General features: G+C 52.9%; 1 protein-coding gene across 19 annotated transcripts in view; it reads left to right on the top strand.

Moving 5' to 3' along the window:
• LRP8 (LDL receptor related protein 8) overlaps positions 1-27,774 on the top strand; it is a 73,605-nt gene that overhangs the window by 12,932 nt on the left and 32,899 nt on the right. For all 19 annotated transcript variants that reach the window (XR_001593914.2, XR_001593915.2, XR_004954997.1 and 16 more), the window contains exons 3-4: positions 19,339-19,461; positions 27,166-27,294. Coding sequence is in view for 16 of the 19 variants with exons in the window: in XM_016120408.2 (XP_015975894.2) it covers positions 19,339-19,461; positions 27,166-27,294 (252 nt within the window). In the remaining 3 variants the exon portion in view is untranslated. The remainder of the gene's footprint in view (positions 1-19,338; positions 19,462-27,165; positions 27,295-27,774) is intronic.

The raw sequence follows: 27,774 nt of genomic DNA, 5'->3' as shown, positions 1-27,774 counted from the left end.
CCCGCCTGCTTCTGACTGTTACTGCATGCATCACCTCATCTATGATGGTTGCCTGTGACGCAGATAACAGCAAGGCCTCTAACCAGACTCCCCGGGGGCAAATCCATACTTCCTACTTCCTAGCTGTGGGATCCTGGGCAAGTCGCTTCACATCTCTGAGCACTGGCCCCATCTGTAAACTGAAACCATCAATACCTAATCCTCAAGGTAGCTGGAGGATTATGTGATTTAATTTACAAAAAGCACTCAGAGCCCATGATCAGTGTTCAAGTGAAGGTTAGCTAAGCTTATTCGGCCTTCGCTGAACCTTTATCTTCTGTCTGTCCTTCAGGAACCCCCTCCCATGCCAGGCTGCTACACTGCTGGGTAGAATGGGAGGGGCTAGAGAGCCCTCCCCAAAGGCTCCTTTGTACCCCTACCCCCCACCTTCTTCCCTGTGGCTCTAGGCCATAACTTGTCCTAGTTTAATTAGGAAGAGTCCTTCCAGGGACCTCATTAGGAAATGAGCCCAGAGCTTCAGGGACATCTGGGAGGGGTGGGGTGCCGGAGAAGGTTTCACTGTGTCTGACCCTGCCCAGCCTTTGGCCCTGTGCCCCAAATATACCCAGAAAGATAAGGGAGCTTAGTCCTTTAGAGGAGAGGACACAGATCTGTGACGTGGAGCATGGGCAACCAGGGCCTCCATCCTCTGTCCCCTGCTCTGCTCCAGCCTTCCCCCCAGATAGGGATGGTGAAAGTTGAGAGAGGAGGCTTCTCTGGTTCTGCCCCACCCACCCTTGGTGCCCGTTGTCCCCAGCCTAGCAGTGCAGGTCTTCGTGAACGTGTGTTGACTGAATGAATGAGTGAGCTGTGGTTCTTGGGACTGGAATAGCATCCTTATTTGACCAAAATAGCCTCCCTATTTGCATCCAAATACTGGAATTCCCTCAGCAGCCCCGGGCCTGGGGGTGAGGTTTCCAACTTCTACATGAATACCTCCAGGGGCCGGGAACTCATTGACTGACCCAACAGCCTCTTCTGTCCCTGGACAGCTCTTCCTGTTAGAAAATCTGTCTTCCTTTCAATCCCAAATATGCCTCCTATGACCCTCCCATCTCACTCTGGTCCCAGCTCTGTTTCTGGGGTCTCTGCTCAAGGAAACTGCCCCCACCTTCACCCCAACCCTGCTCAGCATCCCTTCCCAGCCTGTGACAGCTGATGTGCTATATGGCCTCAGGTAAGGCCCATCTCCTCTTGGGCCACTGCTTCTCAAGCCCTGGCAGGCTGCACATTTGCACTCAGTAAGCACTGGCTGCCTCCTGTAATCTACCTCCCAGAGAAGTGGAGGGTAAAGACAGATATGCCATGCCTAGAGGTAAAGGTGACATCTCGACAGACAGCTTGTTTTTAGTCGGCAGTGGGGCAGTGCCCAGACCCTGCGATGAGCTGTGGCCCGGCGCACAGGCACTGGGGTCTGTGGATGGATCTCTTCTGACCCTGGAACCAGTTCACAGCATGGGCTTTACTTGAGCCTTGGTCAGGAACCTGGGAGCCATCACAGCTCCACTTTCCCTCATCTCTAACAGCCACCAAGTCCTTATATTCCTCCCCTGCCACCTGCCAGTGGAAGCCCTTTCCCCATCCCACTGCGGCCTCCCTGGCTCGCTGCAGCAGCACTGAACAGTTCCTCCTCTGTAGCTAAGGTCTCTTAAACATGCACAGCTCTGTCCTGCCGTTGCTCAGCATCCTGTAGTGATGTCCACCACTCAGAAGATCAAGCCTGCTTGACTGACGTTCAGGGCCCTTCAAGACCTAATATGCACCTGGCATCTCTCCAGCCCCAGACCTCACCGTCCACTTGCCCCTCAAACCTTATGACTCTGTGCTCCAACCATACCCCAAACGAGGAGTAATGTCATAGAAGCATTACACTCGGTGCGGTTCCCTCTGTCTGGTAGGCGCTTCCTCTGCTTACCCAACCCCACTTCACTTCAGCAGTTGCCGTTTCAAGGAGCCTTCCCCCACGATGTTTCCCTCCATCTCTGTCCTTGCAACTCTGTACCTTGCGACTCTGATTAAGAGTGTGGGATTCACACCAGACATGGGCCTCAGGGGGCCCTGGCCAGGGCCTGCGGTGGAGTGGGGAGGAAGAGGGTGAAGGGATGGGGCCCTCTGGCTTTGCATATGCCCAGTGCCCCTTCCACCCCGCGCTGTGTTTCTGTTCCTCGTGCTGCACCCTCATGCTGCACATGTCCGCACATGGATATTTCTGAGTCCTGGGAAGTGCCTGTTGAGTCTACGCTCCAGTGTTCACCGAAGGCTTGTTCTGTGCCAGTGACCTGCCAGGACTTGGGAGGATCTATAGATGGAAAAGCAGGCCTTGTCTTCTGAGCATTGGCCGCCTAACTCAATGCGCGACCTTGGGCAGTTGGCCTCCCTTCTTTGAACCTCAAGCTTCCTTGGCTATGAAAGGGCTGCAGGACCCAAGACACATCTGTACTCTGGTTGGGGTCAGACATGGCCCGGCAGAGCCCCAAGACTGCAGCTGGACCAGAACTTGCTCTCCATCTGGCCTTGGGGGCCTTGGGGCAAGCTTCATAGGAGTAGGGAGTGGGCAGGGGGTTGGCTCTCCTTTCTGTGAAGTGCCCACCCTGCATTTGCCCAGCACTTTGGCATTGCCAAGCACCTACTCCCACACAGGGTGACCAACTCGTCTTGGTTTGCTCAGAACTGTCCTGGGTATTAAACTAAAAGTCCCTCGTCAAACGTGACACTAAGCTGTCTACCTGCACCCTGTAAGCCCTGGCTGCTGCTCCCCCCAGGTTTGCAGCAGGGCTTCCCCATTATTCATGAGTTCTGCTGGCAGTTGGGGAGGGATCACTTATTTTTAAAAGTAAAAAGCTGATTTCTTCCTCATGTTTTGGGAGAATTCAGGGAGAAATAGAGCCCCTTGGAAGTAGGGTCTGGAGGAGCCAGGACTGAGCCTCCTGGTTGGGGTGCTGGCGTGGACAGGGCCAGGAGGTCTAGCCATTGTCCCGTTCCCACCTCTAACACAGCTGTGTGACTGCTCTCTGGGCACCAGGTTCCCCAGCTCTGCCCGGCTCACCTCGTACTACCCAGAGAAGCGTTACCTTGATGGCCCCCCCTTGCGTTCCTGCTGCCACTTACATCCTTCAAGGCATTTTTCTGTCTGTCCTTGTACCATTCTGGCCTCTCCACTTCCCAGAGGATGGCAGGCTGGAACTTCATTCCCACATTAAATAGGAAGAAGATGGGGACACCGAACATTTGCCAGCACAAGGCTCTGTGGTTCACAAAGTCCTTTCTGCATATTGCCTCTAGGCTCCTACTAGCCCTTGGGAAGCAGGCTTGGCAGCTTTTACTGCTCAGTTGTACAGATGAGGACACTGAACCCACAATCCCTCAGGATTCAGACCCCTTAATGGACAGGGATAAGGTGAGGGATGAAGATAGACGGGTGGCTGTGCTGTGGCCATGGTGTAGGGAGGTTACAAGTCTGTGGGGGTCACTGGCTGGCTGGTCCTCTTCCCCTCCCCACTCCCACTTTGTCAATGTCTTCATCAGTAGGAAAGATGCAGATAGACATAAAGAAAAGAGAAACAGAGAGGAGCGGGGAGAGAAAGGACCGGGGTGGGGGGAGAGCACTGGGGAGGTAGGGAGGAGGGGGAGGGGTCCAAGCAGAGTCACTACTTCTCGTGGTTCTCACAGTCTGTCTGCACCAATTCCTGACAGATGGAGGGTAGGGGAGAGCTGGTGCCAAGAGGCTGTCACCACAGGCGAGCAGAGTTGGGGGGAGGGTGCTTTGTGGGGAGAGGGCAGCAGCTGGTGGTCTGGCTGTTGGGTCTTCTTGGAGCCTGCTCTCCGGGGACCATGGTTAGGGGCAGGCATGAATGCTGTGGGGCAGGAAAGTGGGCAAGGGGTGAGCCCACCACCTGTCTGGGACTGGCTGTGCCTTTGCAGAGACAGCTGCCCCTCCCTTCTCCACACCCTGGTGCCAGCAGGACCCTCCCTCCAAAGACGCCTCCTACTCACCCCTCACTGGGTATTGGGGGTAGACAGGAACTCTGGAGGCTGACACTTACCTGTGGTCAAGATGGACCAGAGTAGGGAGAGCATGGTCACTGTGGGGTACTGGGAGATACCAAGAAACCCTCGGGATCACAGGACCATGGGGGACTCAGAGTAGGGTGGGATGGCCTCATGTGTTCTGGTCCAGAGCTCAGTCCCTCGTTGAGCTGCCCTGGGTGTTTCCCAAGCCTCCTTCATGGCAAATGCCTCTTCTTTCTTCTCCAGGCTCTGACACATTTTCAGGGGGTGGACAGGCCTGATGTGGGGTCTGTTTGGCATCTTCGCCATCTCTTGCCTTTTTAGGGTATGGGTTTCTCCAGGCAGGATTGAGTCTCATGGTGTCTCTTCATCACCACCCCGCCTCCAGGCCCAGCACAGAGCAGGAGCTGGTAAATGCTTGTTGAATAAATATATGGCTCCCTTGCTTGCACACCTCCTGGGACAGAGACCTCACTTTTTTATAAGGCAATTCTTTGTATTTCTAGAAACAAAGTTCTCTCCGATTCTTTCCTAAGAGGCCCCGTGGGTCACAGACCTGCCATAGGAACCATACAAAGACCCCTGACCTATCCTCCTGCCTTAGAGCAGTCCTGTAGAGACCTGAGACACACCCGAGCCCACCTATCTCTTTAGTGGCACCTGCTAGGGTTGGGTCTCCCCTGCATTCATCTCTAGGTTGTCAGTAATCATAGCTGCTAGTCACTGAGCCCTCACTCACCGCCAGACGGTATCTCATTCAGTCCTCACATTAGCCCTGTAGATAGGTACTGTTTTTGCTCCCCATCTTACAGAGGAGAGGAACGAAGTAGAGGAAATTGTGTGGCTTTCTCAAGATCATATGGCTAGTGTCTGAGTCAGCAGGTAGGGGACTAGCCAGTGGAGGGGCAGGAAGGCCTGCTGGAGCAAGGCGTTGTAACAGGGCTTGGGGCACATGCGGCGTGGCAGGGCTGAAGAGGGTCACACTCTGGAGGTAGATCTACCTCCCTCTTCCTGCCCCACATTGTTCCCAAGCAGATTCCTGACACCAAGACTCCTACTGGGTAGTCCCTCAGGCGAGACCTGGGGACCTGGAGACCAGGGTGTGGGTATGCTCCTGGGAGGAGCCAAAGGACTTTAACACTGCCTGTCCTGTTCAGTGACCCGCGATACACACCGGGCGATGGCTGGGGCCTGACATGTTCGTGTCGGGTGCATGGGAGCTGGGCCTCCTTTCTGCTGCTGCTTAAAGTTATCTCTGGTCAGAGGTGTCTTCCCATTAATATTAATAATGGCAATCATTAATGATAAATTACAGTGTGCCCGCCCCTTGCCAGGGCTATGCTGGGTGCCCCGGGGAAAGCCGAGAGGAATGGGAGGTGGTACCAATCCTGAGAGCAGAGGCGCACCTTCCACTGCATTTATCTCTTCCTCGGAGCCCAACACAACTGGGCGCTCAGGGGACAGTTTAGTAAAGTCTCAGTGGTTGAAAATACGTATCTGGACCTCGCTGGTGGGGAAACGTACTGCCAAAGAGCACACTGCTTCCCTTCCTCCATCATTCACAGGTGGATTCCACAAACATTACTTGCCCACTCTGGCACGGCCCCCACTGTCTGACCTTTCCGCTCCCCTTGGCTCTATGGATCCTTCCAGAGACTTTCTAGTGAATGGAGTGTGTGGCTGTGGTCCCCTCACCCCTGCTAACTATCTTTGTGTCCTTGGGCAAATCACCTTCTCTCTCAGTGCCTTGATTTCCTCATCTCTACAACAGGGTTATAGTAGTCCCCACCCCAAAGGGCTTGGGAGGAGTAAGTGAGGTGGTGAGCACTGGGACAGTAATCACTCAGCAATGTTCACTTTGATGCTTACGATGGGGTGGAGAAAATGAAGGTCTCAGAGCACCTCTACTCTCCACGCATGAATTCCCTGACAGCCCCATGAGGGGAAATTTGTCCTATCTCCTTTGCTGATGGGGATAGTGAAGCACAGAGAGGTGAGGTGACTCACCCTCGACGTGTGAGTGGCAGACTCGAACCCTGGGCTCTTGGACTCTGAGGCCCATGTGTTTGCCACTGTGCCAGGGCTCGAAGGGCTCAGCCTGAAAGCTCTTCTGGAATTTGAGTTACAGAGGCTCCTGGCTTCCTGTGTTGATCTCCTGCAAGCCTCCCGCCCCCAGATCCCAAATCTCTCCTAATCCTGGGAGAGAGGCACCCCCCTGATCCCGTCTGTCAGCAGCTCTGAGAGCCTTCCCGGGGCCTCTCACCTCCCACGTGAGCAGAGAAGCGGTAGGCAAGGGCCTGGGCTGCGAGGATGGGGGATTTCCCAACTCCAGTTGAGATCTGTCACAACATTAATGTTAATTAAGCCTCGTTAATTCAGCCCTCTGCTTACACAGAGCTCCTGACAGCAGATTATTCATAAGTGAGGTGGTAAATTTATTGCTTCGTTTTCCCAAACACTCAGTGGCAAAGAATGCACCCCTGGGAAAGGCAAAGAAAAGGCCTGGGGGGTGAGTACTGTGTGTTTCCTGCCAGCCTGAATCACTGGGCCCCCGTGGCCCAGAGAATAGGCCTGGGTTCCCCGGGAAACCTGGGTGAAGATGGATCTTGGTCCCATCAGAGCAGGCTGCCTGGAGAAGTAGTGATCTCTCCCTCACTGAAGGTGTGTAAGTGCGAGGCAGCATATAAGTCCATCTGGACTGGCCCATCATCTTTCTACATTATCCATCTCATATGGCTGACTGCGGTGGCTCTGTGCCTAGTTTCCTGCCACGGTGCCTTGAAGTCACACAGTAGGGCTCTCAAAGGGCGAGTTTGGGGCTGGACATGAACCCCAGGACTGTAGTGCAGTCTCACAAGAGCTCTGATGGCCTCTCAGGGACCGAGCTCCATGTCTACTGAGGTGCGCAGGCAGGCCCAGACAACCCTGCCAGGGATGCCTGCCCCAGAGGAGCCTCTGCCTCTCCAGCGTCATGGGACACTCTTGGATCCAGGCTCAGGTCCACATCTTGAGCTCAGCCTCCCGTTACTAGGCTAGGCATCAACCCTTCAGATGAGGGCTCAGCCTTTCCTGGGTGCAGTGGGAGTCCCTCCCACACTGGCCCCCCAATGCCTCTCCCTAGAACCTGCTTCTCTCCTTGGCCTCAGACTGGGCCATGCCTGGGACATTTGGAACAAACCCAGGCTCTGGGTTTCTAGAAATTTTTTTAAATTAATTAGAGCATTAAATGATAGCCCTCTGGGAGAATCCCACCATCTGGCTATCATAGGAGAGACAGGAAAATCTATGCATATTTGTCTGTGGTGTGCAAGTATCATATGAAACCACCTGTGTATGTGCGTGTATGGTCCATGCCCAGTGTGGCTTGTGTATCCGAGTATGTTTGGTACGTGGTGCACATCTGAGTATGTAAATGAGTGGTATGTGCCTATTTGCATGTACCTGTGCTATGTGCATGGGCCCGAGGGTCTGCACTTCCGCCTAAATACACTTCTGTGCCCAGGCCTGGCTTTTTGGTGCAGTGAGTCAGGCTGCGCTACATGCAGAGAGGCACATCCTCTCATCCTCTCCTGGCTGAGGAGGTGGTCGCAGATGGTCTGACTGCACAGAGGTGGGACAAGGATAGGTTTAGCAAGTGCATGGCTGGCCTACAGGGGCCAGGCAAAGTGGGATTCTTGTCCCCTCTTTGACAGATGGGGAAACCCAGGCTCTAGGCCTTCCCGTGCGGTGCTCTTTCCACTTCAGCAGTTTGTTGCCCTGGCCAGGCTTCATGCCTTTGCTATCTTTTATGCTGTTGGATTTTCATGGCCACTCAGAGAGGTTCTTAAAAGGGTACCACCCCCATATCTCAGGTTTGCTCAGGGGGCAAGGTCAGGACTTGCACTGCAGATCCTGCATCCTTCCCATTTTGTGGAGGAGGCTGGGGGCCTCTGGCCTGGTCCAGGGAGGTGGTGTCAGTGCAGAACTCTGGGCAGATGAATGGTCCACTGACTTGCTCTGTGACCTGGTCCCATCCTATTCCTTTGTGAACCTCAAGGGGTGGCTGTAAGCACTAAATGAGGAGGCGTATGTAAAGGGCTTTATAAACCTCAAGGTGCAGTGGACAGATGAGGGCCTGTCTCAGAAGCAGCCCTCACAGTATGATCAGGGCCACATGTCCCCAGGGTTCCCTGAGGAGCAGGCCAGGAGGTGGGGTCCCAGACAGAGTCTGGTGCCTTCTGCTGCCTTGCAGACTGTGAACCTTTCCGAGAATCATCTGCCTGGGTGCTGACACTGTCCTCCAGCTCCAGTCCCCTACATGTGGATGAACTAGAGCAGGAATGGGGCTCAGAGAACAGTGTGACCCAGTCCTCATCCAACGAATGGAGACACTAAGGCCCAGAGAGGGTGGATGGCTTGCTTAAGGCCACACAGCAGCTCAGGGGTACAGCCGGGATCAGCGGGCCCCCAGCTCTGTTCTCCTTGGTACTATACTGCCATGTCCTTGGAAAGAGAAAAAGGGGACATAGAGGTGGTTCTTATACCTGGAGGGAAGGATGTAGGGGTGCCAACCAACTGTAGAGAACTTGGGATCTCCAGAAGCCCCGAGCCATTATACATGAATGAAGGATTTTTAAAGCAATGTTTTGATTACTGTTTTTACTATGAATGCAGTATGATAAATATGGTTTGTATCTTGGGCTGTAAATTCCATAGATAGTAAAGACCCAAGCTTCAAGATTGCATTCATTCACTCATTTATCATACACTCCCTAAGTGTTCCCTCAGTGCCCACTGCACAGACCTCATCCTTCCTCCAGTGAGCTGCTAGTCCAGTGGCCAAAGAGTTGAGTGAGAGCAGCACAGGGTGATGAAGCTGTAGCCAGAAGAGGCCTCGGATCCCACATGGGGTCGCTAAAGGCTTCCCAGTGGAATGGGGGAGGGTGTTCTCTACTCCCAACTCCCAAAGAATGAGAAAGATGTACCCACCAGACACCCTGGCCTCCCAGCCTCACATGAGCTGGTACAGGCTTGCTGTTCACCCAGAAATGGGCAGTAGGTACCTTCCAGCTCCACTGCTTTCCCTTCCCCCACATGGCTCTCCTGGGCTTGAGCTTACACACAAAAGTGGAGGAGAGGCCCCCACTTCTCTAGAGGACTCTGGTTCTCTGTAGGGCTCAGGAAAGACCAGTGTGGGGAGCAGGGGTGTAGATGACGGGGAATGTTGGTAGCTGGATCTTCCTGTGACCTCCACTTACCACCTGTATGCCTGGGTGGACCAGTCTTGGCTCTGCCTGCTCAGGATTATAATTATTGTTGGATTAGCTAGGGACACTGCTTCTGAAACAGCCTGTCCTGCTAGCCTATCTAGCTGCCTAGTGACAATTCCACCTGGACCTTTTTCTCCAAGGAACAGCCCTTCTGCTTTATTCATGGAGAAACCAAGTTAGGAATAATCATGGCCTGGGACCATGGCAGTCAGGCCTCCTGATGCCCTTTAATAATTGTAACAAAAACTTCCTGAGGACCTACTGTGTGCAAAGCCTGGGGGTAGGGGAGCAACTAAGAAAAGTTGGGAGAAACTTCCACCACTGAGTATTTTCTAAGTGCCAGACCCTATGTTGGGCACTGATATACATTCTCTCATAGCCAACTACCCTGCAAGTCAGAATTCATCATCATAATTTTAGATGAGGGAACCACAGGCTCCTCATCAGAGAAGCCAAGTAACCTGCCTGAGGTCACACGGCTAGTAAGGGGTGAAGCCAGGATTTAGGCCCTGGTTTTTTAACCTGCTCCTGGTGGGAGGAAGGTCACAGCGGGCAGCAGACTAACATCTTCCAAACCTCTGGGCTAGGAGAAAATGTCCACTTGAAGAAAAGACTGAGGTAGGTGAAATCATCATGGGGCAGCAGGCATGCTTACAGAGCAAGCTGTTTCAGAAGTGGCTTCCCTTCTATCCAAGCTGTGGTGGGACCTACCTTGCTGGGGGAACCATGCTGACTTGGAATCTCAGGGTGAGATGAGCACCCTGTCTGAGGGGCTCTGAGAAGTGGCAGGGGTGGCCAAGGTCTGGACCAGGATGCCAGTGGGGAGTGAGGATCTGCTGGCACCTGCTGCACTCCCTCCCTCTGCTCACCTCCCACAGCCATGTCTGTCTCCTCTGCCCAGCTCTGGCCCAGAGCCTCATAGCCATCCTGCTGGGGCCCTGGCTGGAGGCACTGAGCTGCGGCCCGTGGCCATTAACTTTGCCCACGCCGCCTGCCTCATGGCTGGCCTCGAATGGGCGGGTGGTCTCAGCCAGAGCCCTGAGCTCCAGCTCTGCAGATCATGGCCACTCCTGAAGGTCTTACCTACCTGCAGGACTCGCCAGCACCTAGCAAGGCACCTGGTGGTACACAGTAGGCCCCCTATTTGATTCTTTTGGCTTTCAGTAGCAGAGACCTGAGATTTTCCAGTTAGAAAAGGGGTTCTCAGAAGCTCAGCCCTCCCAGGCTCCAACACAGGGCACAGGACAAAGGGTGTGCGCTGGATACGGAGAGGCCCTGGGGACCTCCTCTGCCCTAAGCACTTGCCAGACTGTCCAGTGGCAACGCCTGGGCCTGTCTTTCCTCCCCTATATAGCTGTCTCCCAAGAAACAGGGAATTTTCCTTCATTCCCATCATTAGGGTACCAGGGCAAACAAATAGCCTAATCCAGATGAGCCTGGGGGTCACAATCACCTTCTCTTTGGGTTTTTTTCTTTATTTCTAGCAATATTGAGAAGCCTGAAGTAATTGGTATTCCACACAGGTTGATAGAACTGCTGCCTCCTCAGTATTATGCCTTAATTTCCTTTATCGCATAGCAAGTTGGAATTAATCGCCCCTCTCCTTCCTTTTTCCCACCGCAACCTATTACCAGCCTGTCTGCTGGTTAAAGTCACTTTGTGGCAGCTCTTGGCTCCTTTCCACTTCCCTAGGAATCTTTCCGACTAGAGCCAACGAACAAGGAGGGGTGAAAAATCCATTTGTACGAAGATCTCCTGTTGAGAACTTATTTCTCTCCCTGTTGAAGAGGAAGGAATGTGTCCGGCCTCCAGCCGGCACAGCTGACTGAGTCCCCTGTCGCTGAGAGCATTCAAAAAGGCAGAATGGCCATATGTCAGCAGTGGGAACAGAGGTTTCCTGCACTGGTGTGTGGAAGCGGCAGGCCTTTGCCACTCCTGGCGCCTGGATTAATTCTCGATTCGAAGCTTCTAGGGTTCTTTTCTCTATCTGTGAGTTTAAGATTTTTCTCTGATTTCAGAGTTGGAAAGATTCTAACATTAGGTCATTTGGCTCTAAGTATTTATAAATTGTGTGTTTCAAGATTCTCAGATTCTCTCCTGGAACTGGAGAATCTATTCTGTAATTCTAAGGCTATTTTACGATTCTGTGAGCCTCTTAAGCTGCAATCCAGAAGGCGTACCCCTAAGAGACCCCCCACCCCCAGCCCTAGGAGATGGATTTCCCAATAACAGGTTTTTTCATTGCCCATTTATCACCAGGATGGCCCAGTGAAGCTTCTTCTGGAAAGGCTTCTCCTACCAGCCTAATTGGTGAAAGCATTTGCATTTCCCACTTAGCCAGAGCTGCTTCCCAGCAGTGTTCAGCCACCGCTTCCTGGATGGAGGATGCTCCGTGGAAATTACTGCAGGGGCCACGCCTTGACTGCTGTGGGGTTGAAGGAGGGGACTGCTCCATCATTCATGCCCTCGTGCCACCTGGCTTAGGGGCAGGACTGACTAACCACCTATCTTCTGCTCCCTTATCAAACAAAGTACAGGCTATCGACTGAGGTGGTGTCTGCCCTACACAGGGTTTCAGGCCCTTCTGGCCTGGTCTCTTCAGCCCTGGCTACAGAGTTCTGCCCAGGGTGCCATGGATTTCCCACTTACAGTCAGTGAGGTGGAAGGGAGCAGAGCTCAGCAAGGCCTCCCTGTCACGCAGTATGCTGGTGGCAGAGCTGGGCTGGAATAAGACCTGGAGCCTTTTCCTTGGCTATGGAAAAGGAGGCAGAAGAGCTTCTTCTCCTCCTATCAGGGTCTGGTGGCAGGAAATCAGGGCCTAGAAGGTGGGGGTCCTTGGCAGGCTCCCAAGTTTGCCCGAGGCAGGGCAGAGCCGTGGACTCCTCCAGCTCAGGTGGACTGCCTGAGGTTAGGTAGGAAGGTCCCCTGGTCAGTGGAGGCTGAGTTCCCGCTGGGGCTAGCAAGTGCTCCTGCCCAAGTGGAAGGTCAATGTGTGGCTGGGAGCCCAGAGGGACTCTGGCTAGAGGCTGTAGAGGGTTTCCCAGCCATACCTCTCGCCCTCTAGAGATTTCTGCTCTGAGGATATCTTAAGTTTCCCTCTAGCTATTTCCTTAGGAACTAAAATCCTAGTGCCAAGTGGGTGGCCCAAATCCAGGGTAGACAGTCCTAGCCCAAAAGATGGGCAGGGCGGTGAGTGTCTTCTCTGTATACTGCCTACTCCGCTAAGCAGCACCTCGTACATGGTGCTGCTTCCTTCTGAGGTACAGTGTTACCCACCATGGGGTCCAGAGTGCAGACGACAGAGGGTGGGAACTTGGTCCTTTTGCAGGCACAGTTAGGGACCCTTGCTGATCCCCTCCACCTCTCCCCTACACCCATTTATCCCCAACCCCCACACAGCTGTCACTGGCTCAATACCTCCTGCAACCACAAATCACTGCTACAGGAAGACCCCTTTGTCCCTCAGAGATGCTCATCTTCCCCGTGGCAACAGGGAGTTCCACATGCCCCAGGGAGGACTTGGACCTCCCTTGGTGACTGTGGGGCCAGTGTCGGCAGTGTCGGAGAGCAGCTGGGATGTGCTGGGGCCTGCGGGAGGGACTTGGCTGTGGGAAGTCCCAGGTGACTCTTTAGGAGGGGCCGAGGGCAGCGCCATGATCAACAACCCATTTGTGTCACAGAGTCACAGACCCAGAATATCAGCTGGAGAGGGTCCTTAAAGATTTGTTCACATGAGGAAACCAAGGCCCGGAGTGGGAAGAGGTCACATGGTCTGTCAGAGGTAGATATTCTTGGAGCACCTGCTTGGTGTCAGACCCTGTGGGAGGCTGTGCGAGGGGGCCACTGAGATGAAGGAGATGATAGAGAAGCACTGTTATGGGACCAGGGGGACACCCAGGCCGAGGACATGCCCAATTTAAAAGCACAAATACCTTCACCGTAGTCCTCTCCCACTCACCACTTCATTCTTCCGCCTTCTCCTCCAACCCTTCACATGTCTACCCTTCCCCCCAGCACCTGCTGCTGTTTCCTTTCCTCTTTCTCCCTAGATGGGATGGGGCGGGGGCGTGGAGGGAGGAAGCAGACTCAAATGTCACCTGCTGATGGATGGTGGTGGCCTGAGCCCCGGAGCCTGCTGGGCAGTACAAAACCAGAACAAAACCAAGAGCTGGGCCCCGCCCCCCACGCTCCGTGGGTGTCAGAACACTGTGGGAACGGTTTGCCTCTCTGGCCCTGCCAAGGGCCTTAAGCGTGACTGTCAGCGTGGACTCAAGATACAGTACCCTGTAGGAATGGAATCAGGGGGTCTTCCACAGCTCACCGACACATCCGACTCGTGCAGTAACTTTCTGGAGTCCCATTACAGGGCCGAGGGTTAGTGGATCAGAGTGGTACAGTCATAGAATCTTGGGTTATTAGAGAATAAGAAACTTAAACCCAAGGCAGCAGTTCTAAATGTTGTATTAGACCCATGGGATCTTTAAGCCGAGGGATCTTAGGAACATCGCACATCCGGGGAGGGGTCAGGATCAGGGTTTGAACTCAGAGCTGCTGGTGATAAACCGGGAGCCTGGGTTTCATGACCCCACCAGGCCTATTAGGGGGATAGTGGAGAAATGACTGATGGGGTTCCCCTCACCCTGCTTTCAGTAGTGCAGCTTCATTTTTATCTATTTTACAAGCTGTGGTTTCACTTGGAAAAAGCATTCTTCTGCTTGAAAATAAAGAGTAAATTTTCTAGGCCCTGTGCTTTGCGGCAGCTCCGTGCCAGGACCCACTGCAGCCTGAGAGGGTGGCTCCGGGGGTGGGTGAGCTAGCAGACAAAGGGGGATGGTGGGGGGGGGGCAGAGGGGGGCCCTCCAGGGAGGGACTACCAGGTTGTTCTGGGCCACTGTCTCCTCCCCCTCTCAGTCCTGCTGTGTTGGTGCTGCAGCCAGAGAACACCCTGGGTCTGTCCTCCATCCACTGGGGTGACAGTTTAATAGTAGCTTCCTGGACTGTCATTTAAATCTGCCTGCCAGGTTAGTAGGCCAGGGGCGGGCTGGCACGCCCCCTGCCCCCACCCCGGATCTCTTCGTTCTGCGCACAGTGGTCGTCTTGGCAACTCCATGGCCTGGCGAGCTCTGCAGAAGGGTGACCGTGGGGGGAGCAGCCCTTTCATCTCCCCGACTCTGGTACGAGTGGCCCAGCTGCCTTAGAGCTAGGCTGCAGGGCCAGAGCCAGGATGCCTAGTGCTGATTCCCGCCTGGGAGAGGAAGTACGAGCAGAGGAAGTCTCTTCTGTGCACTGGACCCCAAGGTGGAGCTTTACATCTTTCCTTTCTCAGGTTCTTTTTCACCTGTCCTGGGAGGGAAGGAGATCTGCCCCAACCGGCTCAGCAACAATATTGAGTAGGAATCCACCTTGCCTGTGGGTCTCTGCCAGTCACCGAATATTCCCTGGGGGCCTATGACATGTCTGCAGAAACCTGAAGACAGACAGAGCTGGCACCGTCTCTCTCATTTCCTTGTCTCTCTCATTCCCCTGTCCTGTGTGGCCTGGTATCCACCCCTTTTCCCCATCCTGGCTCTTCTTTGGACATGTCCCTGCTCTGAGGACTGTGGTCTCCCCAGTGGTGTTCCTTCAGCGTCACTCTGACCCAAGTACTCTGTGAACATCTTCTCCTATTTTTCATGGCTTGGTGGAGCTGGTACAGAGAAGAAGGTTGGGTACCAGCCTCTGCTGTGTGACCATAAGCCAGTCCCTCACCTCTCTGGGCCTTATCTTCTTATGTGTAGAATGAGGAGCTTGCACTACAGTGGTGTTTCTCGGGGATGGTTTATAAGACCACTTGTTTCTTGGGAAATTAATACATGTGACAACCAAAAAAGTTGTTCCTTGGCTAAACAAGTTTGGGAAGTGCTGGAGGAAACAAAGTCAATTCGGTATCCTTACTGCAGGCTTTCTCGGGGCCTTTAGTAAGCCAGTGGGCATCATGAATCTCCAAGGGGGAAAATGATCAGTGCTGTATCCCAGACATCCGGTGAGTGGCCCCCCATTCTCTGTCCTCCCCTCTGCCTCTCTCTTCCTCTGCGAGGAAGCGCCGAAGGAAGCCTAGCAGCGTGGAGCCGTGGGTTTGCTGGCTGCCCAACAGCAGCCTGTGCTTTGCAGAGGCTGGGTGAATTCAGGAAGAGCCAGGCTGGGGGAGTTCAGGAAGATCCAGGTCCCCATGCTGGGCCACTGAGAGGTAGCTTTGTGCCAGGTAGGGCGAGTCGGCCCCGGGCCTGGTGGCACCCCGGGTCCCCAGCCCTGCACAGCCATTCTGCTCCATGCCCCAGACCCTGTTATCCCTCACCCTGGAATGCCCTTCATCAATCTCATCGCTCTCATGGTTTGGCTCACTCCTCCTTCTTGAACATGGTCTCCTCCTTCAGGAAGCCTTTCCCGACCCTTGGGCTGGGTCAGGTTCCCCCGCCTCTTCCCCGGCTTCCTGGCCACACTGTGGGACTGGGAGTCAGAATGCCTGAGTTCAGGTGCAGCCCTCCCGTGGACATGTGCTGTGACTTTGAGCAGCCACTTCTTCAAGGCTCTGACATGACAAAGCACTGTGACTGCCAAGAAGAAGCCACACCGAGCAGTTCCACCTAGCAGTCCTGACTAATGTTTGTTTTGAAGCCCCCTGTCTGCACTGGGGCTGCAGATGAGCGTGGGTGGGGAACGACAGTGTGAAGGATGCATATTGTTTCAGGGAAGGACTCTTCTGGGGGCGGGGAAGCTGGGAGGTGCTGAGTGATCATAATAATTTCACAAGATCATAGGCTCTGGGCGCAGAGGGCCCTAAGATTTCTCCGGCACCACACCTCCATTTCCAGTCTGACTGATGGGCCCAATGTCACGCACACAGCAGCTAGAGCTGCTGACTTCATACACCACAAACTTGCACTTTTATGCTTTTCAGTTTATGCCCTGGCACCACCCTTAGCTCATTTGTTCCTCGCGGCAACCCTGTGTGGTGAAGCAGGGATGTTATCCCTGAATGCGGGTGAAGAAAGTGAGGCGCAGGGAGGTTGTGTAACTTGAAAAAGGTCACACAGCCCACCAGTGGCAGAGCAGAGTTCAATTGACCGTGGACTGTCTGATGCTTTCCTTGGCCAGCATTCTTGTTATAAATAGCAACGCCCACTTCCTTTGTCCTGGATTTCCCATTCTCCCCCACTCTGCCCTGGGATCAGGCCCTCCCCACCACCCTCTGGAATCCCAAGGCCTTTGTGGCAGCTCATCTGTTGCCATGGCACCAGATTATGATGTCGCAGACCCTGGATGACTATGTACTGCTCCTGGACTGTGGAGTACAGGGGCTCACAGAGGTGGGCATTGTCCAAGTGGCGACTGGCATGGAGAGACATGAATCCCTGGAAACAGGGAGCCACGGCCTCAAGCCCAGCTGGGGAATCACCCTGGGAGCTGGAGCCATGGCTGCCAATGCCAGGAGAGGGGGAGCTGGCAGGGTTTGCTCTGACAGCCTCGAAAGACTGCCCAGCCCTCATCTCTTGGCAGGACTGATGTAGCCTCTTGATGAGGGGCTGTCAGGCTCATTACACGGAACAACCCAGCACTGGGATGCTTGCTCAGATCCCCCGGGAAAGTCTTTTGCCTTTTGTCCTTGTGTCGGTGCTGCATGGGAAAGCCACCATCCCCACTTGCTCAGGAAAGGAACGAACTTGCCCAGAGTCACCCCGAGAGGAGGTGATGCCATGCCAGGATTCAGTCTCAGCTCTGACTCCAAATCCATCCACATGCTTACACTTTAGACAGGGCTCATCAGGGTGATTTAGTCTAGTCCCCAACATGAAAGTGGCCATGCTGCCTCAGTTTCCCCAGGACAGTCCCAATATTAGCAGAGCACAAGTTGTCATAGGCCCAGGTTTATTCTGCTGCACAATTTCTGGACAACTGCAAGGGAAATACCTCATCTATCTCCAGGCTGTGGCTGATCTGCCCATTGCCTTGTCCTATGGCCCTTAGGACCTGGTCACACTGCCTTTCTGGGATCCTTATTCTCAGCCTGGTATTGCTGAGGTGGCTAAGGGCCGTAGTGAAGGGAGATGAAACTTTGGTAGCTGCCACATGGAATTGAAATTCCACTTCTGCCACCTATACCCTCACCTCTTTGAGCCTCAATTTCCTCTTCTATAAAATGGGATTAACAGCAGCTACCAGGGGCATCTGACTGTGAGGTCAAATTGTAGCCCTGCTCCCATCCAGATGTGACCTTTGGCATATAACCCAACACCCCTGGGCCTGGATTTTCCCATGTGTCAAGTGGGGGCATAACGGGCCCTTTGTCACGGGGTTTCCTGGTAAAGTACCTAGCACAGAGACTGGCGCACTCTTTTTCAGATGCTGAACTTCTGGTGGAGGGAACACTCTGGTGTTCGTGTTAGGAAGTACCCCAGGTGCTGTGTACTTACTTTTAGATGCTTCACCAAGAGGAGGCATTGGTATCTATCACCTACAATTACCCCTCCGCGCAGGGCTCAGAGAGACGGGGGTATTGGAAGCTGTCCTGATTGCCAGAGGATCCTGGGCTGGCAATCAGGAGAGCTTCTAATCCGCCCCTTGCTGTTTCTCTGGGCCAGCCCTCTTCCCTCTCCAGGCCTCAGGATCCCCACCTATAGGTGGATTCTGATTCCTCTGGTTTCTTCCAGCCCTGCACAGACAGAGAGGTGTTCTTCTAGGGAAAGTGCGAAGAAACTCATCTTAGAATGCAGATATACTGCAAGGATTCCACTGAAAAGACAGACAGAAACGGAGTGGATGCAGGACAGTCTGTATCTTTCCCCAAGTCCCTGCCAGGCTGCTGAGGGCCGGGGGAGCAGTCACGTGGCTCCAGAGGCAGTCAGAGAGCCTGTGGGAGGGTGTACATAATCCAAGGCTGGCCACTGGGAAGGGGTTTCTGGGGAGAAGGGGAGCCCCGCCCTGGAGGTGTGCAAGCAGAGGCTGGACTGCTATATTTCCACTAGGCTCAGTGCCCCTATTTGAGAGCGACCCCGAGCTGGGTCCTGTGCTAAAAGTAACATAGTCCCTACACTGGAGGGACAGGGAGGAGAGCAAACCATGTTGGTGGTCCCTGTGTTCTTGTCCCAGTTACGCTACCAGCTGCTGAGATCTCAGCCTGCTACATACGTTCCCTGTGAGGGAACAGAACACCCCATTTCCTTTGCTTCTAATTAAGACATGAACCATAAAAACAGCAATAGCTGCTACCTACCAAACCTGCTATGTGCCAGGCTCTCAGCTGCGTGTCCTGCATACAGTGTAACTTATTATTCCTCCTCAGAGCCTTTTGTTTCCTTCCCATCACACAGATAAGAAAACAGAGGCTCAGGGGTTAAGTAACAACCTCAAGGTCAGACAGATAGAAAGAGGCAGAGCTGGGATTCAACTCTCCCACCTTCCATGTGGACACCTCCCTGTCCAGACTGGAAGCACCTTAGGGGCAGAAACTAATGTAGGTGTCTTGACTAGTAGATTGTCTTTCCACCACTCTGAACTGAAGTTAACTCATTAATCTTGTCACAAAGTAATCATTTGCCTTTATGATTTATTATCACTAGCCCCCCGGTGCTTATGGAAGGGGCTTCGACTGTGGTCTGGTTGCGGGGAGCAGCACAGGCAGGTAAAGGGACTGAGAACTGGCTGAAGGGGCTAAAGCAGCTGCCGTAGGTGATCAAGGAAGGCTTCCTGGAGGCTGTGCCAGGGGAGCAGGCATTCCCTTGGTAGATGGATTCTGTCACCCTTGTTTGAACTTGCATTCTGGACTTGGAGGGCAGGACAGTTGTGGCACCCATCTCTACCTGGTGCTCAGTAAATGCATATGGATGAATAAGCCTTTCTCTCCTGTCCTCTCCTCCTGGTTGGCAGAACACGCTGTGGCCTAGTACGGCCGTTCATGGGAGGTCAGGTAGTCCAGCACATGCTAGTCACCCCACAGTCACCTGACTGTCCTAGAAAAGCCTCCTGTGCCTGCCAGACCCCTCACACTCTTCTCCTTACCCCACAGCCAAGAAGACCTGTATGGACAGCGACTTCACCTGTGACAATGGCCACTGCATCCCTGAGCGGTGGAAGTGTGATGGCGAGGAGGAGTGTTCTGATGGCTCCGATGAGTCTGAGGCCGCTTGCAGTGAGTCCTGCCCCCTGGGCTGAGGGAGGAGGGCCTCGCTCTGGGCCTCAGTTTACTTATCAGATCTTCTCTGTTGGGAGGTTGGGAGGCTCAAGTGGGTTGATCTGTCAATACAGCCCCAGACTTATGTGCTATGCCTTCAGGGGCTCCTGGCCAACAGGTGAATCTAGTAGCTAGTGTCTAGTGACCTGTTTCTGGCCTTTCTTCACAGCCCTCTTGCATGTTGGGCCCTGCTCCTACAGTACCAGGAGCTAGAAGCAGCCCCTTTGAGCCTTCTGCCCAGAAGTAGCCATAGCACATCCTCTAGGCCTCCCCTCTATTTTTTTTTTTTTGAAGACTCCAATCGTAATTCTAATAGTATTAATGGCAGCTGGCGTTTATAAACCATGTACTGTGTGCCAGGCACTGCGCTAAGCTCTAGTATACATTAATTCATCTTATCCCCACAGCTGCCTCAGGGAGATACTGTCACTTTCTGAATTTTGCAAAGGCAGACACCTGAGGTTCAGAGAGGTTGAGTGATCTGCCCAAGGCTACCCAGCCAGGACTTTGAGGCCTCAGCTCTTTCAACTGCCCTAGACAAGCTGAGCCCAGGAGCCTCAGCCTCCATGGCAGGCTGGGTGGCAGCAGACGGCAGCCAGGGGTAAGGCAGAAAGGCCAGAGCCTAGCCCCAGGCCCACCTCAGTACTCAGTGCTTTGTATCTCTGTGATTTCTTTCCCAGGCCTAATCCTCAAAGCAAACTTACACCCCTCAGGTCATTCCATGACATTTGTTAAATTAAAAAGGAAATGAGAAGGGGTTGAGGAAGGACCCAGTGGTCCCAGGGGCAGCGCTTCAGCCAAGCGAGCCTGAGACAAAAGGCTGGCAGGGGTGTTTGGGGTGGGGGAAGCATGTGGAGGATGGTGGGGCTGGCAGAGACCTGCGAGTAGCAGTCCCAGGTTCTTGTTAGGGGTCACAGTTGCCCCAGAGGCAGAGATGGGGATGATGAAGGCCAGAGTCCCATCTAGGGCTGCGCCTGGTGATAACTAGGTTTCCTTGTCTCCTAGCAACAGAGCTACCAGTCTCTGCATGAGAGAAAGAGAAAGGGAGGGGAGAGAGAGAGAAGGGAAGGAGGGAGGGGGAGAGAGAGAGAGAGAGAGAGAGAGAGAGAGAGAGAGAGAGAGAGAGCGAGAGAGCGTGAGAGAGAGACAGACAGACAGAGAGAGCCCTGACTTAGGCCTAAGAAACAGGGGGCCCCCTTATTTCTTTGCATTGCTGCCCCTGCCTTCTCTGCCATGCCACAGGCCCTAGCCTTTATCACCCCATCAAGTAGCTAAACCCAGTGCTGTCCTGGAGGTGCCTGGGCAGGAGGCAGCTCGTGCTTTGTCCTGAGCTTCAAAGGAACAAAGCCCAGCCGCGCCCATTGTGACTCATCCTCATGGCAACCTTAGATTATGGGGTAGGAGGGATGGATCCCCATTTAAAGAGAAGGAAACTGAGTCTGGAACAGGTTCGAACACTTGCCCAAGGCTACCCAACTAACAAGGGGCAGTTGCGTGCAGCCTGGTGTGTGTGTTTGGGGAGGAGATCTATAGCCACAGGGGACTTTTCTGCCATTGTAGTCAGTCAGCTTAGCGGTCCAGATGCCACTCCAGCAGTTACCCTGAACACTGGGGACAGAAAGGGAGGAAAGGGGAGCCTCATCAAGTTATATGGGGATCTGTCCCACTGCCTGAGAGCTGTGCTCCCCCTTCTCCCCGCATCTCTCTATGTTGGTGCCCCTTTTCATCCCCCTCCTGTCCCCACCCCGCAGGGTCCTGCCCACCCCTGCTTTCGTGGTCAGCTTCCTTTCCCTGCCTGCCCCCCTTTCTCATCCTCCCTCTTGAAGTCTCTCCCCTCCCTGCCCTGCCCTACGTTTCCGTGTCTTTCTCCCTTCCGCCCATCTGCACTTGCTGCCTTCCCATTCTCAGGGCTATGCAGGGGCCCTCTGGCCTCACCCATCCTGTCTCTCAGGCCCATTTTGAGCCCAGCTCTGAGGCACTGTTATTTGACAGCCAATTGGAGGTCTAGAGAAGTTGAGGGCCTTGCTTCCAAGACACAGGGGTTGTTCCTGGCTGATCTGCCTCCCGTGACAACAGACAGGCTCCACAAGCAGTTGGGAGGCCTAGTTCTCTGGGTTCTCCCAGTGATCTGTTATGAGGTCCTGTATACTTTTCTGCCCCTCTCTGGGCCCAGTTTCTAACTTTCCAGAATTCCAAAGGCTATGTGATTCTAAGATTCCTGAACTCTTAAGATTCTGAGACTCTCTTTCTCTCTTGCCTGTACCCAGCTGGGACACAAGGCCCAGGATCCCACTTCCCATAAAGAGCTACATAGTCAGGGATGGGCAAACCCTGTGGGTGGGGAGGACTGCCTGGAGGAGGTTAGCCAGGGTGGGACCTCGAGAGTCCAGCAGAATTGGGGGCAGCAAGACCTGGTAGCAGGCTTGCTCATAGCTTCCTGACTGAATGAAAACCCAGCAGCCACCACACTGCCCATATAATTGATGTTGCCATAGCAACCGTCACAGCCTACCAGGTTTCTGGGGACTGTGCCAGCTCCCAGGATAGAGCCCCCTCCCCACTCTCAAAGAAAGGTTATAGGCGATAGTAAAGTGTAGTGGATTTGGTGTTAGATACATTTGAGTTCAGGTACCCTAACCTGTGAGACCTCAGACAAATTGCCTAATCTCCCCGAGCCTCACTTTATTTATCTGAAAAATGGGGTCATGGTACCTGTCTTATAGGGATGTGAGGATCAAATGAAAAAAAATTGCATGCACAGTGTCAGTGCTGGAGTAATTGGCAGTGTTATTTTTATTATTTGACTCAAGGCCCTCTCCCGGATATAAACCAATTAAAAATCTTAGAATAGTATAAGTGAATGGGGAAGGGGAATTACATTGAGAAGGAAAGGGATTTGGGAGCAGATCTTCATTCTTCTGTCCCCCACTATGTCATCTGCCCCATCCCGGCTAGGGTTCCTCCCAGCTCTGTTTCCTTCTGGTTCTGGATTCTGTGTCTATCAAACATAGCCAGGAGTCAGAGTAGGAAAGCCCAGGACATTTGCCTAATGCAAGCAGCATTTCAGCTCTAATTATAGTTTACTTGATTGGGGACGGCTTCTGACCTACCTTCAGGCATCTGTTGGGGGAGGGGGTGAGGGTGGAGAGATTGCTTCAAGGTGAATGAGTTACAATTCTGGCTGCTGCTTATTGAAAATGGGATTTTATTCACGTATCTTAGAACCTTTCCACCTAGAAGGGAACCTCACCGATAAACCAAGTGTGCCTTCCTATTATAGACCAGGAAGTAGATGAAAGCCCAGAGATCTTCTGAGATCACCCAGCAAGTTAGGAGCTGACCCAGCTACAAGTGCTCCGCCTGACCTGGCGTGAAGGAGCGTGGTGTAACTGCCCCAATTCTGCACGATGGATGGTCCCATGCCATGCTTCCTGGGGCACGAGCTGGACCCTGATTGTTCCCACTGCCTGAGCTCTGGTCCCCTTGGAGGTTGTCTGCCCCTAAGCCTCACATGGCCTGACACTGTGGACGTGCTCACTCAATAAGCAGCCATCAAGCACTTTCATTCTTTTATTCAACAGACATTTCCTTTATTATTAATTTGTGAACTTATGAATTAAAGAAAGTCCCCATGGGTTTTCGTTTCTGGGGCAGGATTCTCTGTGAATTTATCAATGCCTACAGCCACTTTAGGATGCAGTGTCAGGCCTTTGCCAACTGTACAGGATTCCTGATGTCTGAAACAGTGAGTTCTTCACTCGTACCTCTCAAAACCTGGGGATACTTGGATAGCAGGCCGAAAGCATCCCTTGGGCATCTGACTCAGAGAGAGACAGAGACAGACAGAAAAACAGAGAGATTGAGATTGAAAGAGAGAGAGGTACACATTCTTGGATGGGGACTACTTCATGGTGGTCCACGTGGGCTATGAAAACATGGATCTCCAGGACTGAGATCAGGGCCCTCCCAGCCCTTTGTATTTGCATTTCATGAAATAAAATAAGAGCGATTGTTTCCTGAGCTCCGAGTTTGCTCTAGGATCTGAGTGTAGGGGTTTCCATGTTTCCCCATTTAAACCACCCCAACAATAGGAGATTATGTAACCCCATTTTCAGATGAGAGGAGCTAGGGCACAGAAAGGTTAAGAGACTTGCAGAAGGACAACCTTCATGTCAGTTAATAAGATTTGGACCTAGGTCTGTTCGACTCCAAAACCCATGTTCTGTCTTCTGCATCATGCTGCCTGGGTGGGGCCTTTGGCTTCGGTCATCTTGCAAGTAGACATTGGAGATGGCCATCTGGCATCTTCCAGACCCTGCCTGAGCAGAGGCCTGGTGAGCCTCCTTCCTCCAGTGACCACTTTTGATCCCAGAGATGCCAAAGAGACTGACGGGGCGGAGAGAGGGTTTGGACTGGTGGGGCCTGCCTTTCTCGTGTGCAGTGGTTAAGTGCAATAAGAAAAGCAGTGTGTTTAGAATCAAGACTTGGAATGGAAGTCCAGCTCCACCCTTCACTGCAAGATTTTGAGCAAAGGACTTACCCTATCTGGGCTTTGCTATCCTCATTAGTAAAATGAAGGTAGTGATAGTACCCACCTCACAAGGAGGTAATGTATGTATGTCAGTACGTAACGTACCCAGACCAACATCCCAGGGCTAAGTAGTAACAGGCCTTGCCCAGGAGCCCTGAGAGTGAGGGTCATCTGGCTTTGGGGAAGAGCTGCATCACAACAGAGGCAATGAGATTCCAGGAGAGATAGGCAGTTGGAATACCCAGCATCCAGTAGCCTTGGCAGGTCCCATACCCTCTCTGGGCCTCAGTCTCCTGTCACTCCAGTGGCTGTTCCTCAAAATAACCTCTAAGGCCTTGTGTGTCCCAGCATTCCAAGACAGTGCCTTGGTTCTCTGAGGGCAGGAGGGCTGGTGTCAGGTACTGCTGAATCCTCAAGACCCTGTAATTAGAGCTGTCTATTTAGGGACACTGAAAATGTCTTATTAATTATAAAGAAAGGAAGCAGACGGATTGTTTAATCATTGTCCTTGCTGAAAGGTTATGCAATTAACTGTATAAATATTCATTAAAAGTTCAAGCAGATGCCTGCTGCACTGGGGTCTTCAGAACCAGGCCTCCAGAGGTGGTACAGACAGTCAAGAGATATTTCAGTCACCTGGGCTTTTGGGAAGGGAGTTTGTGGCCAGTTCTGGGCCACTTCACCCACAAGAGTATGTGGGGTTTGATGGAAAGGGCAGGGCTCTAATCAGAGGAACCTAGATCCTGCCTCTCACTGCTGTGCATCTCTGAGCTAGTTGCTTGGCCTCTCTGAGCCTCAGTTTCCTCATCTGTAAAATGAATGAGGGACCACTGCCCTGCTCTACTCCAAGGGCACTGCTGACAAGATGGTGATCTTTGTGAATGGTGGCCCTGGAGTTTGTCCCCAGAGCTTGCAAAGACTATTTCCCTGTCAGGGTGAGGGTAAAAGTGAAATGTGGAATTATTAAATCCTCAGCATGGAGTGGCCTGACATACTGTAGGTGCTCAGTAAATATGGCTTCCAACTCCTGTGCAAGGTTGTTTCCTGAGGCCTGGCTTGGGGATGTCCATCTCCATCTCTTTGCTTTTGCAGGGGCTAGAAACAAACACTGCTGTCACTTTGATGGGAGTGAATTTAAAAGACGAAGTATCCTATAGCTTTTGGACTTGCAGAATGATAACCTGGGGATTCTCAAATGGGAATCAGCGGCAGGGTGGAGGGGGGGTCGTTACTAAAATGCAGATTCCTAAACTCTGCCCTTGAAGTCTAGACTCAGTCTAGTATGAGCCAGGGCCCAGGAATATGCATTTCCAACAGTCCCTACACCCTCATCCTTTGGTCAGGACTGGGAAATGCTGGTCAGCTTCAGCTCTCCTGTGTTCTGGCGGGCCCAGAGGGGAAGTGCATAGTGAGGTCCCACAGTGTGTGTTGGTGGCAGATATACCTGGAAGGGCCCCACCCCCTGACTTTCAGGCCCTTGACCACCCTTCATGGTAAAAGGTCTTTGAGTGTCAGCACTTTCCAGGGCTCAACCCAACAGTTATTTGTAAAGGGAAATTTCTATAAAAATGAATCCTGTGAATACTGTATTTCCAATAGGTTGCCTTCTATTTCATGGAATGTATTCCTAGGGATAACTTTGGGCTACACACTTGGGTCTAAGGAACTGCTCTCCCATGGTGCAGTAGTGTTCTGAGGCCTGGACTCAGATACCCACTGACAACCCCATCTTGTCTATACCCTTTTCTCCATCCCTGTGGCCTCTCATCCCATCTTTGGAAAAAGAGAGCAAACTGTTCTGAGATCAAAGAGAAGAACTAGGGTCAGACAACAGTAGCCCACTGCCTCTGGGTGCAATGGACTGTGTCCAGTCTCTGGCATCAGAAACAGCTAACTCTGAGTCCTCACTCTGTTCTTAACCAGCTGTGTGACTTCCACTGTGTATGGTGCACGGCAGTGCTCACTAGACACTCATAGAGAATAAATCAATCTCACCTGTTATGTGTGGAGAATAATAGTAAATATCATCAGTGCGCACAGCTTTGGGCGTTCTCTTAGTGCTTTCTAGGCATTAACTTAGTTGTCATAACAATCCTGTGAGGTAGGGAATAGTATTATCACCACTTTATCAGCACAGAGATAAGGATTCTTGGCCAAGGTAGATAGCCAGTGAGTGACCAACCTAGGACTCGAACCCAGGCAGCCAGGCTCCAGAGCCCATGCTCTTGACCTCTATGCTGACCTTGTGCTGGAGGCCACAACAGAATCCTCACCCTGCTGGGTTATTGTGAAGACTAATACTAGAAACCACTGAGTTTGGGCCTCCTGTATACCCTGAAAGGCAGTCAGGAGTCAGCCACCAAGGTCTGAGATGTGTCTGCCTTGGCTGGGTCTGTCACGTGGGTCATCCTGGGATGCTCAGGGCGATAACCATCCCCAGCCCTGATCAGGGTTCTCATTCTTTCTTCCAAATTGAGAATCAGCCCTGGGGCTTCAGGCTCCTGATTGAGTCAGCCTCTGATTGCGGCTGCAGTAATTATAGCTGTGAGGTCCCACTGGGCCCTGCCACTCAGAGGCTGCTCTCAGCAGCAGGCTTGGCATCATAACCAGGGTAGGGGCTTGGAGGGGGTGCATTGTACCCAGGCAGCTGTTGGGGCCTTGGAGAGTCCTTCAGATCTACAGGTTTAGTTTATGGAGTCATTGATCTGGAAGGCAAACCAAGGCCCAACTGGGGTATGTCTTGCTCAAGGATACACAGTGGGAAATGGCAGATATGCATGCAGGGCGTGGCAGCTCCATGCTGATGTAGCTTAAAGGGGAAGTTTGGAGGGGTGGGAGGTAGTGCTGGTGAGGCAGGCAGGGGTTGGCTGGATCAAGGATTGTCTTGAGTGCCAGGGACCAGGAGCCAGGGTGTTAGGCAGGACAGCAGTAGAATCAGATGTAGGGTTCAGAAAGTCTTAGGGGCAGACACGGGCCTCTTCTCAGATGAAGAAACTGAGACATGGAGCAGGAAGTCTCGGATGGATTCTCAGGGTCTCAGGCCGGGTGGCTGGAACCAGGCAATATGACTGGTTGGCACCATGCACTGTATCCCCTTTGGCCAAGCCATGCACATGTGTCTGTCTCCACAGCCAAGCAGGTGTGTCCCGCAGAGAAGTTGAGCTGTGGACCCACCAGCCACAAGTGTGTGCCTGCCTCGTGGCGCTGCGACGGGGAGAAGGACTGCGAAAGTGGAGCGGATGAGGCCGGCTGTGCCACCTGTGAGTCTGGGGTCAGATCCCCAATGTCTACCCAGCATGGTCAGGCAGCCCTGAGGGGGGTTGGTCAGTAGAGAGGAAAGGGTGATGATCAGGACACTAGTAATGGCCAGGCACTTTGGAGACATTTTCTTCTTTCATCCTCATTACCACCTCATAAGTAGCCATTATCATTTCCAATTTATGGGTGAGGACACTGAGGCTCAGACAAGCGAGGAAAAGTACCCAAGGCCGAGTGATGGAACTGGAACAGAGATTCAAATTCAGGTCTGGACAGCAAAGCTCATGAGTTTTTTTTTACCATGCCTGACATTTGTGCATCCATTCCATAAGTCTCTACTGATCTCCAAGCGAAGGCAGGGAGAACAGGCAGGGGGCCATAGCTAGAAATGGTGGCCTGGGCTAGGGCACTGGCAGTGGGGTGGGGTAGGGGGGACAGATTCCTGAGATGTGAAGGATGACTACTGCTGAAATCTTGGATTC

This window comes from Rousettus aegyptiacus, unplaced genomic scaffold, assembly GCF_014176215.1.
Source record: "Rousettus aegyptiacus isolate mRouAeg1 unplaced genomic scaffold, mRouAeg1.p scaffold_m13_p_1, whole genome shotgun sequence".
Classification (NCBI taxonomy): domain Eukaryota; kingdom Metazoa; phylum Chordata; class Mammalia; order Chiroptera; family Pteropodidae; genus Rousettus; species Rousettus aegyptiacus.
Note: the sequence above shows the minus strand (reverse complement) of the source record. Positions and strands in the feature narration are given on the sequence as shown.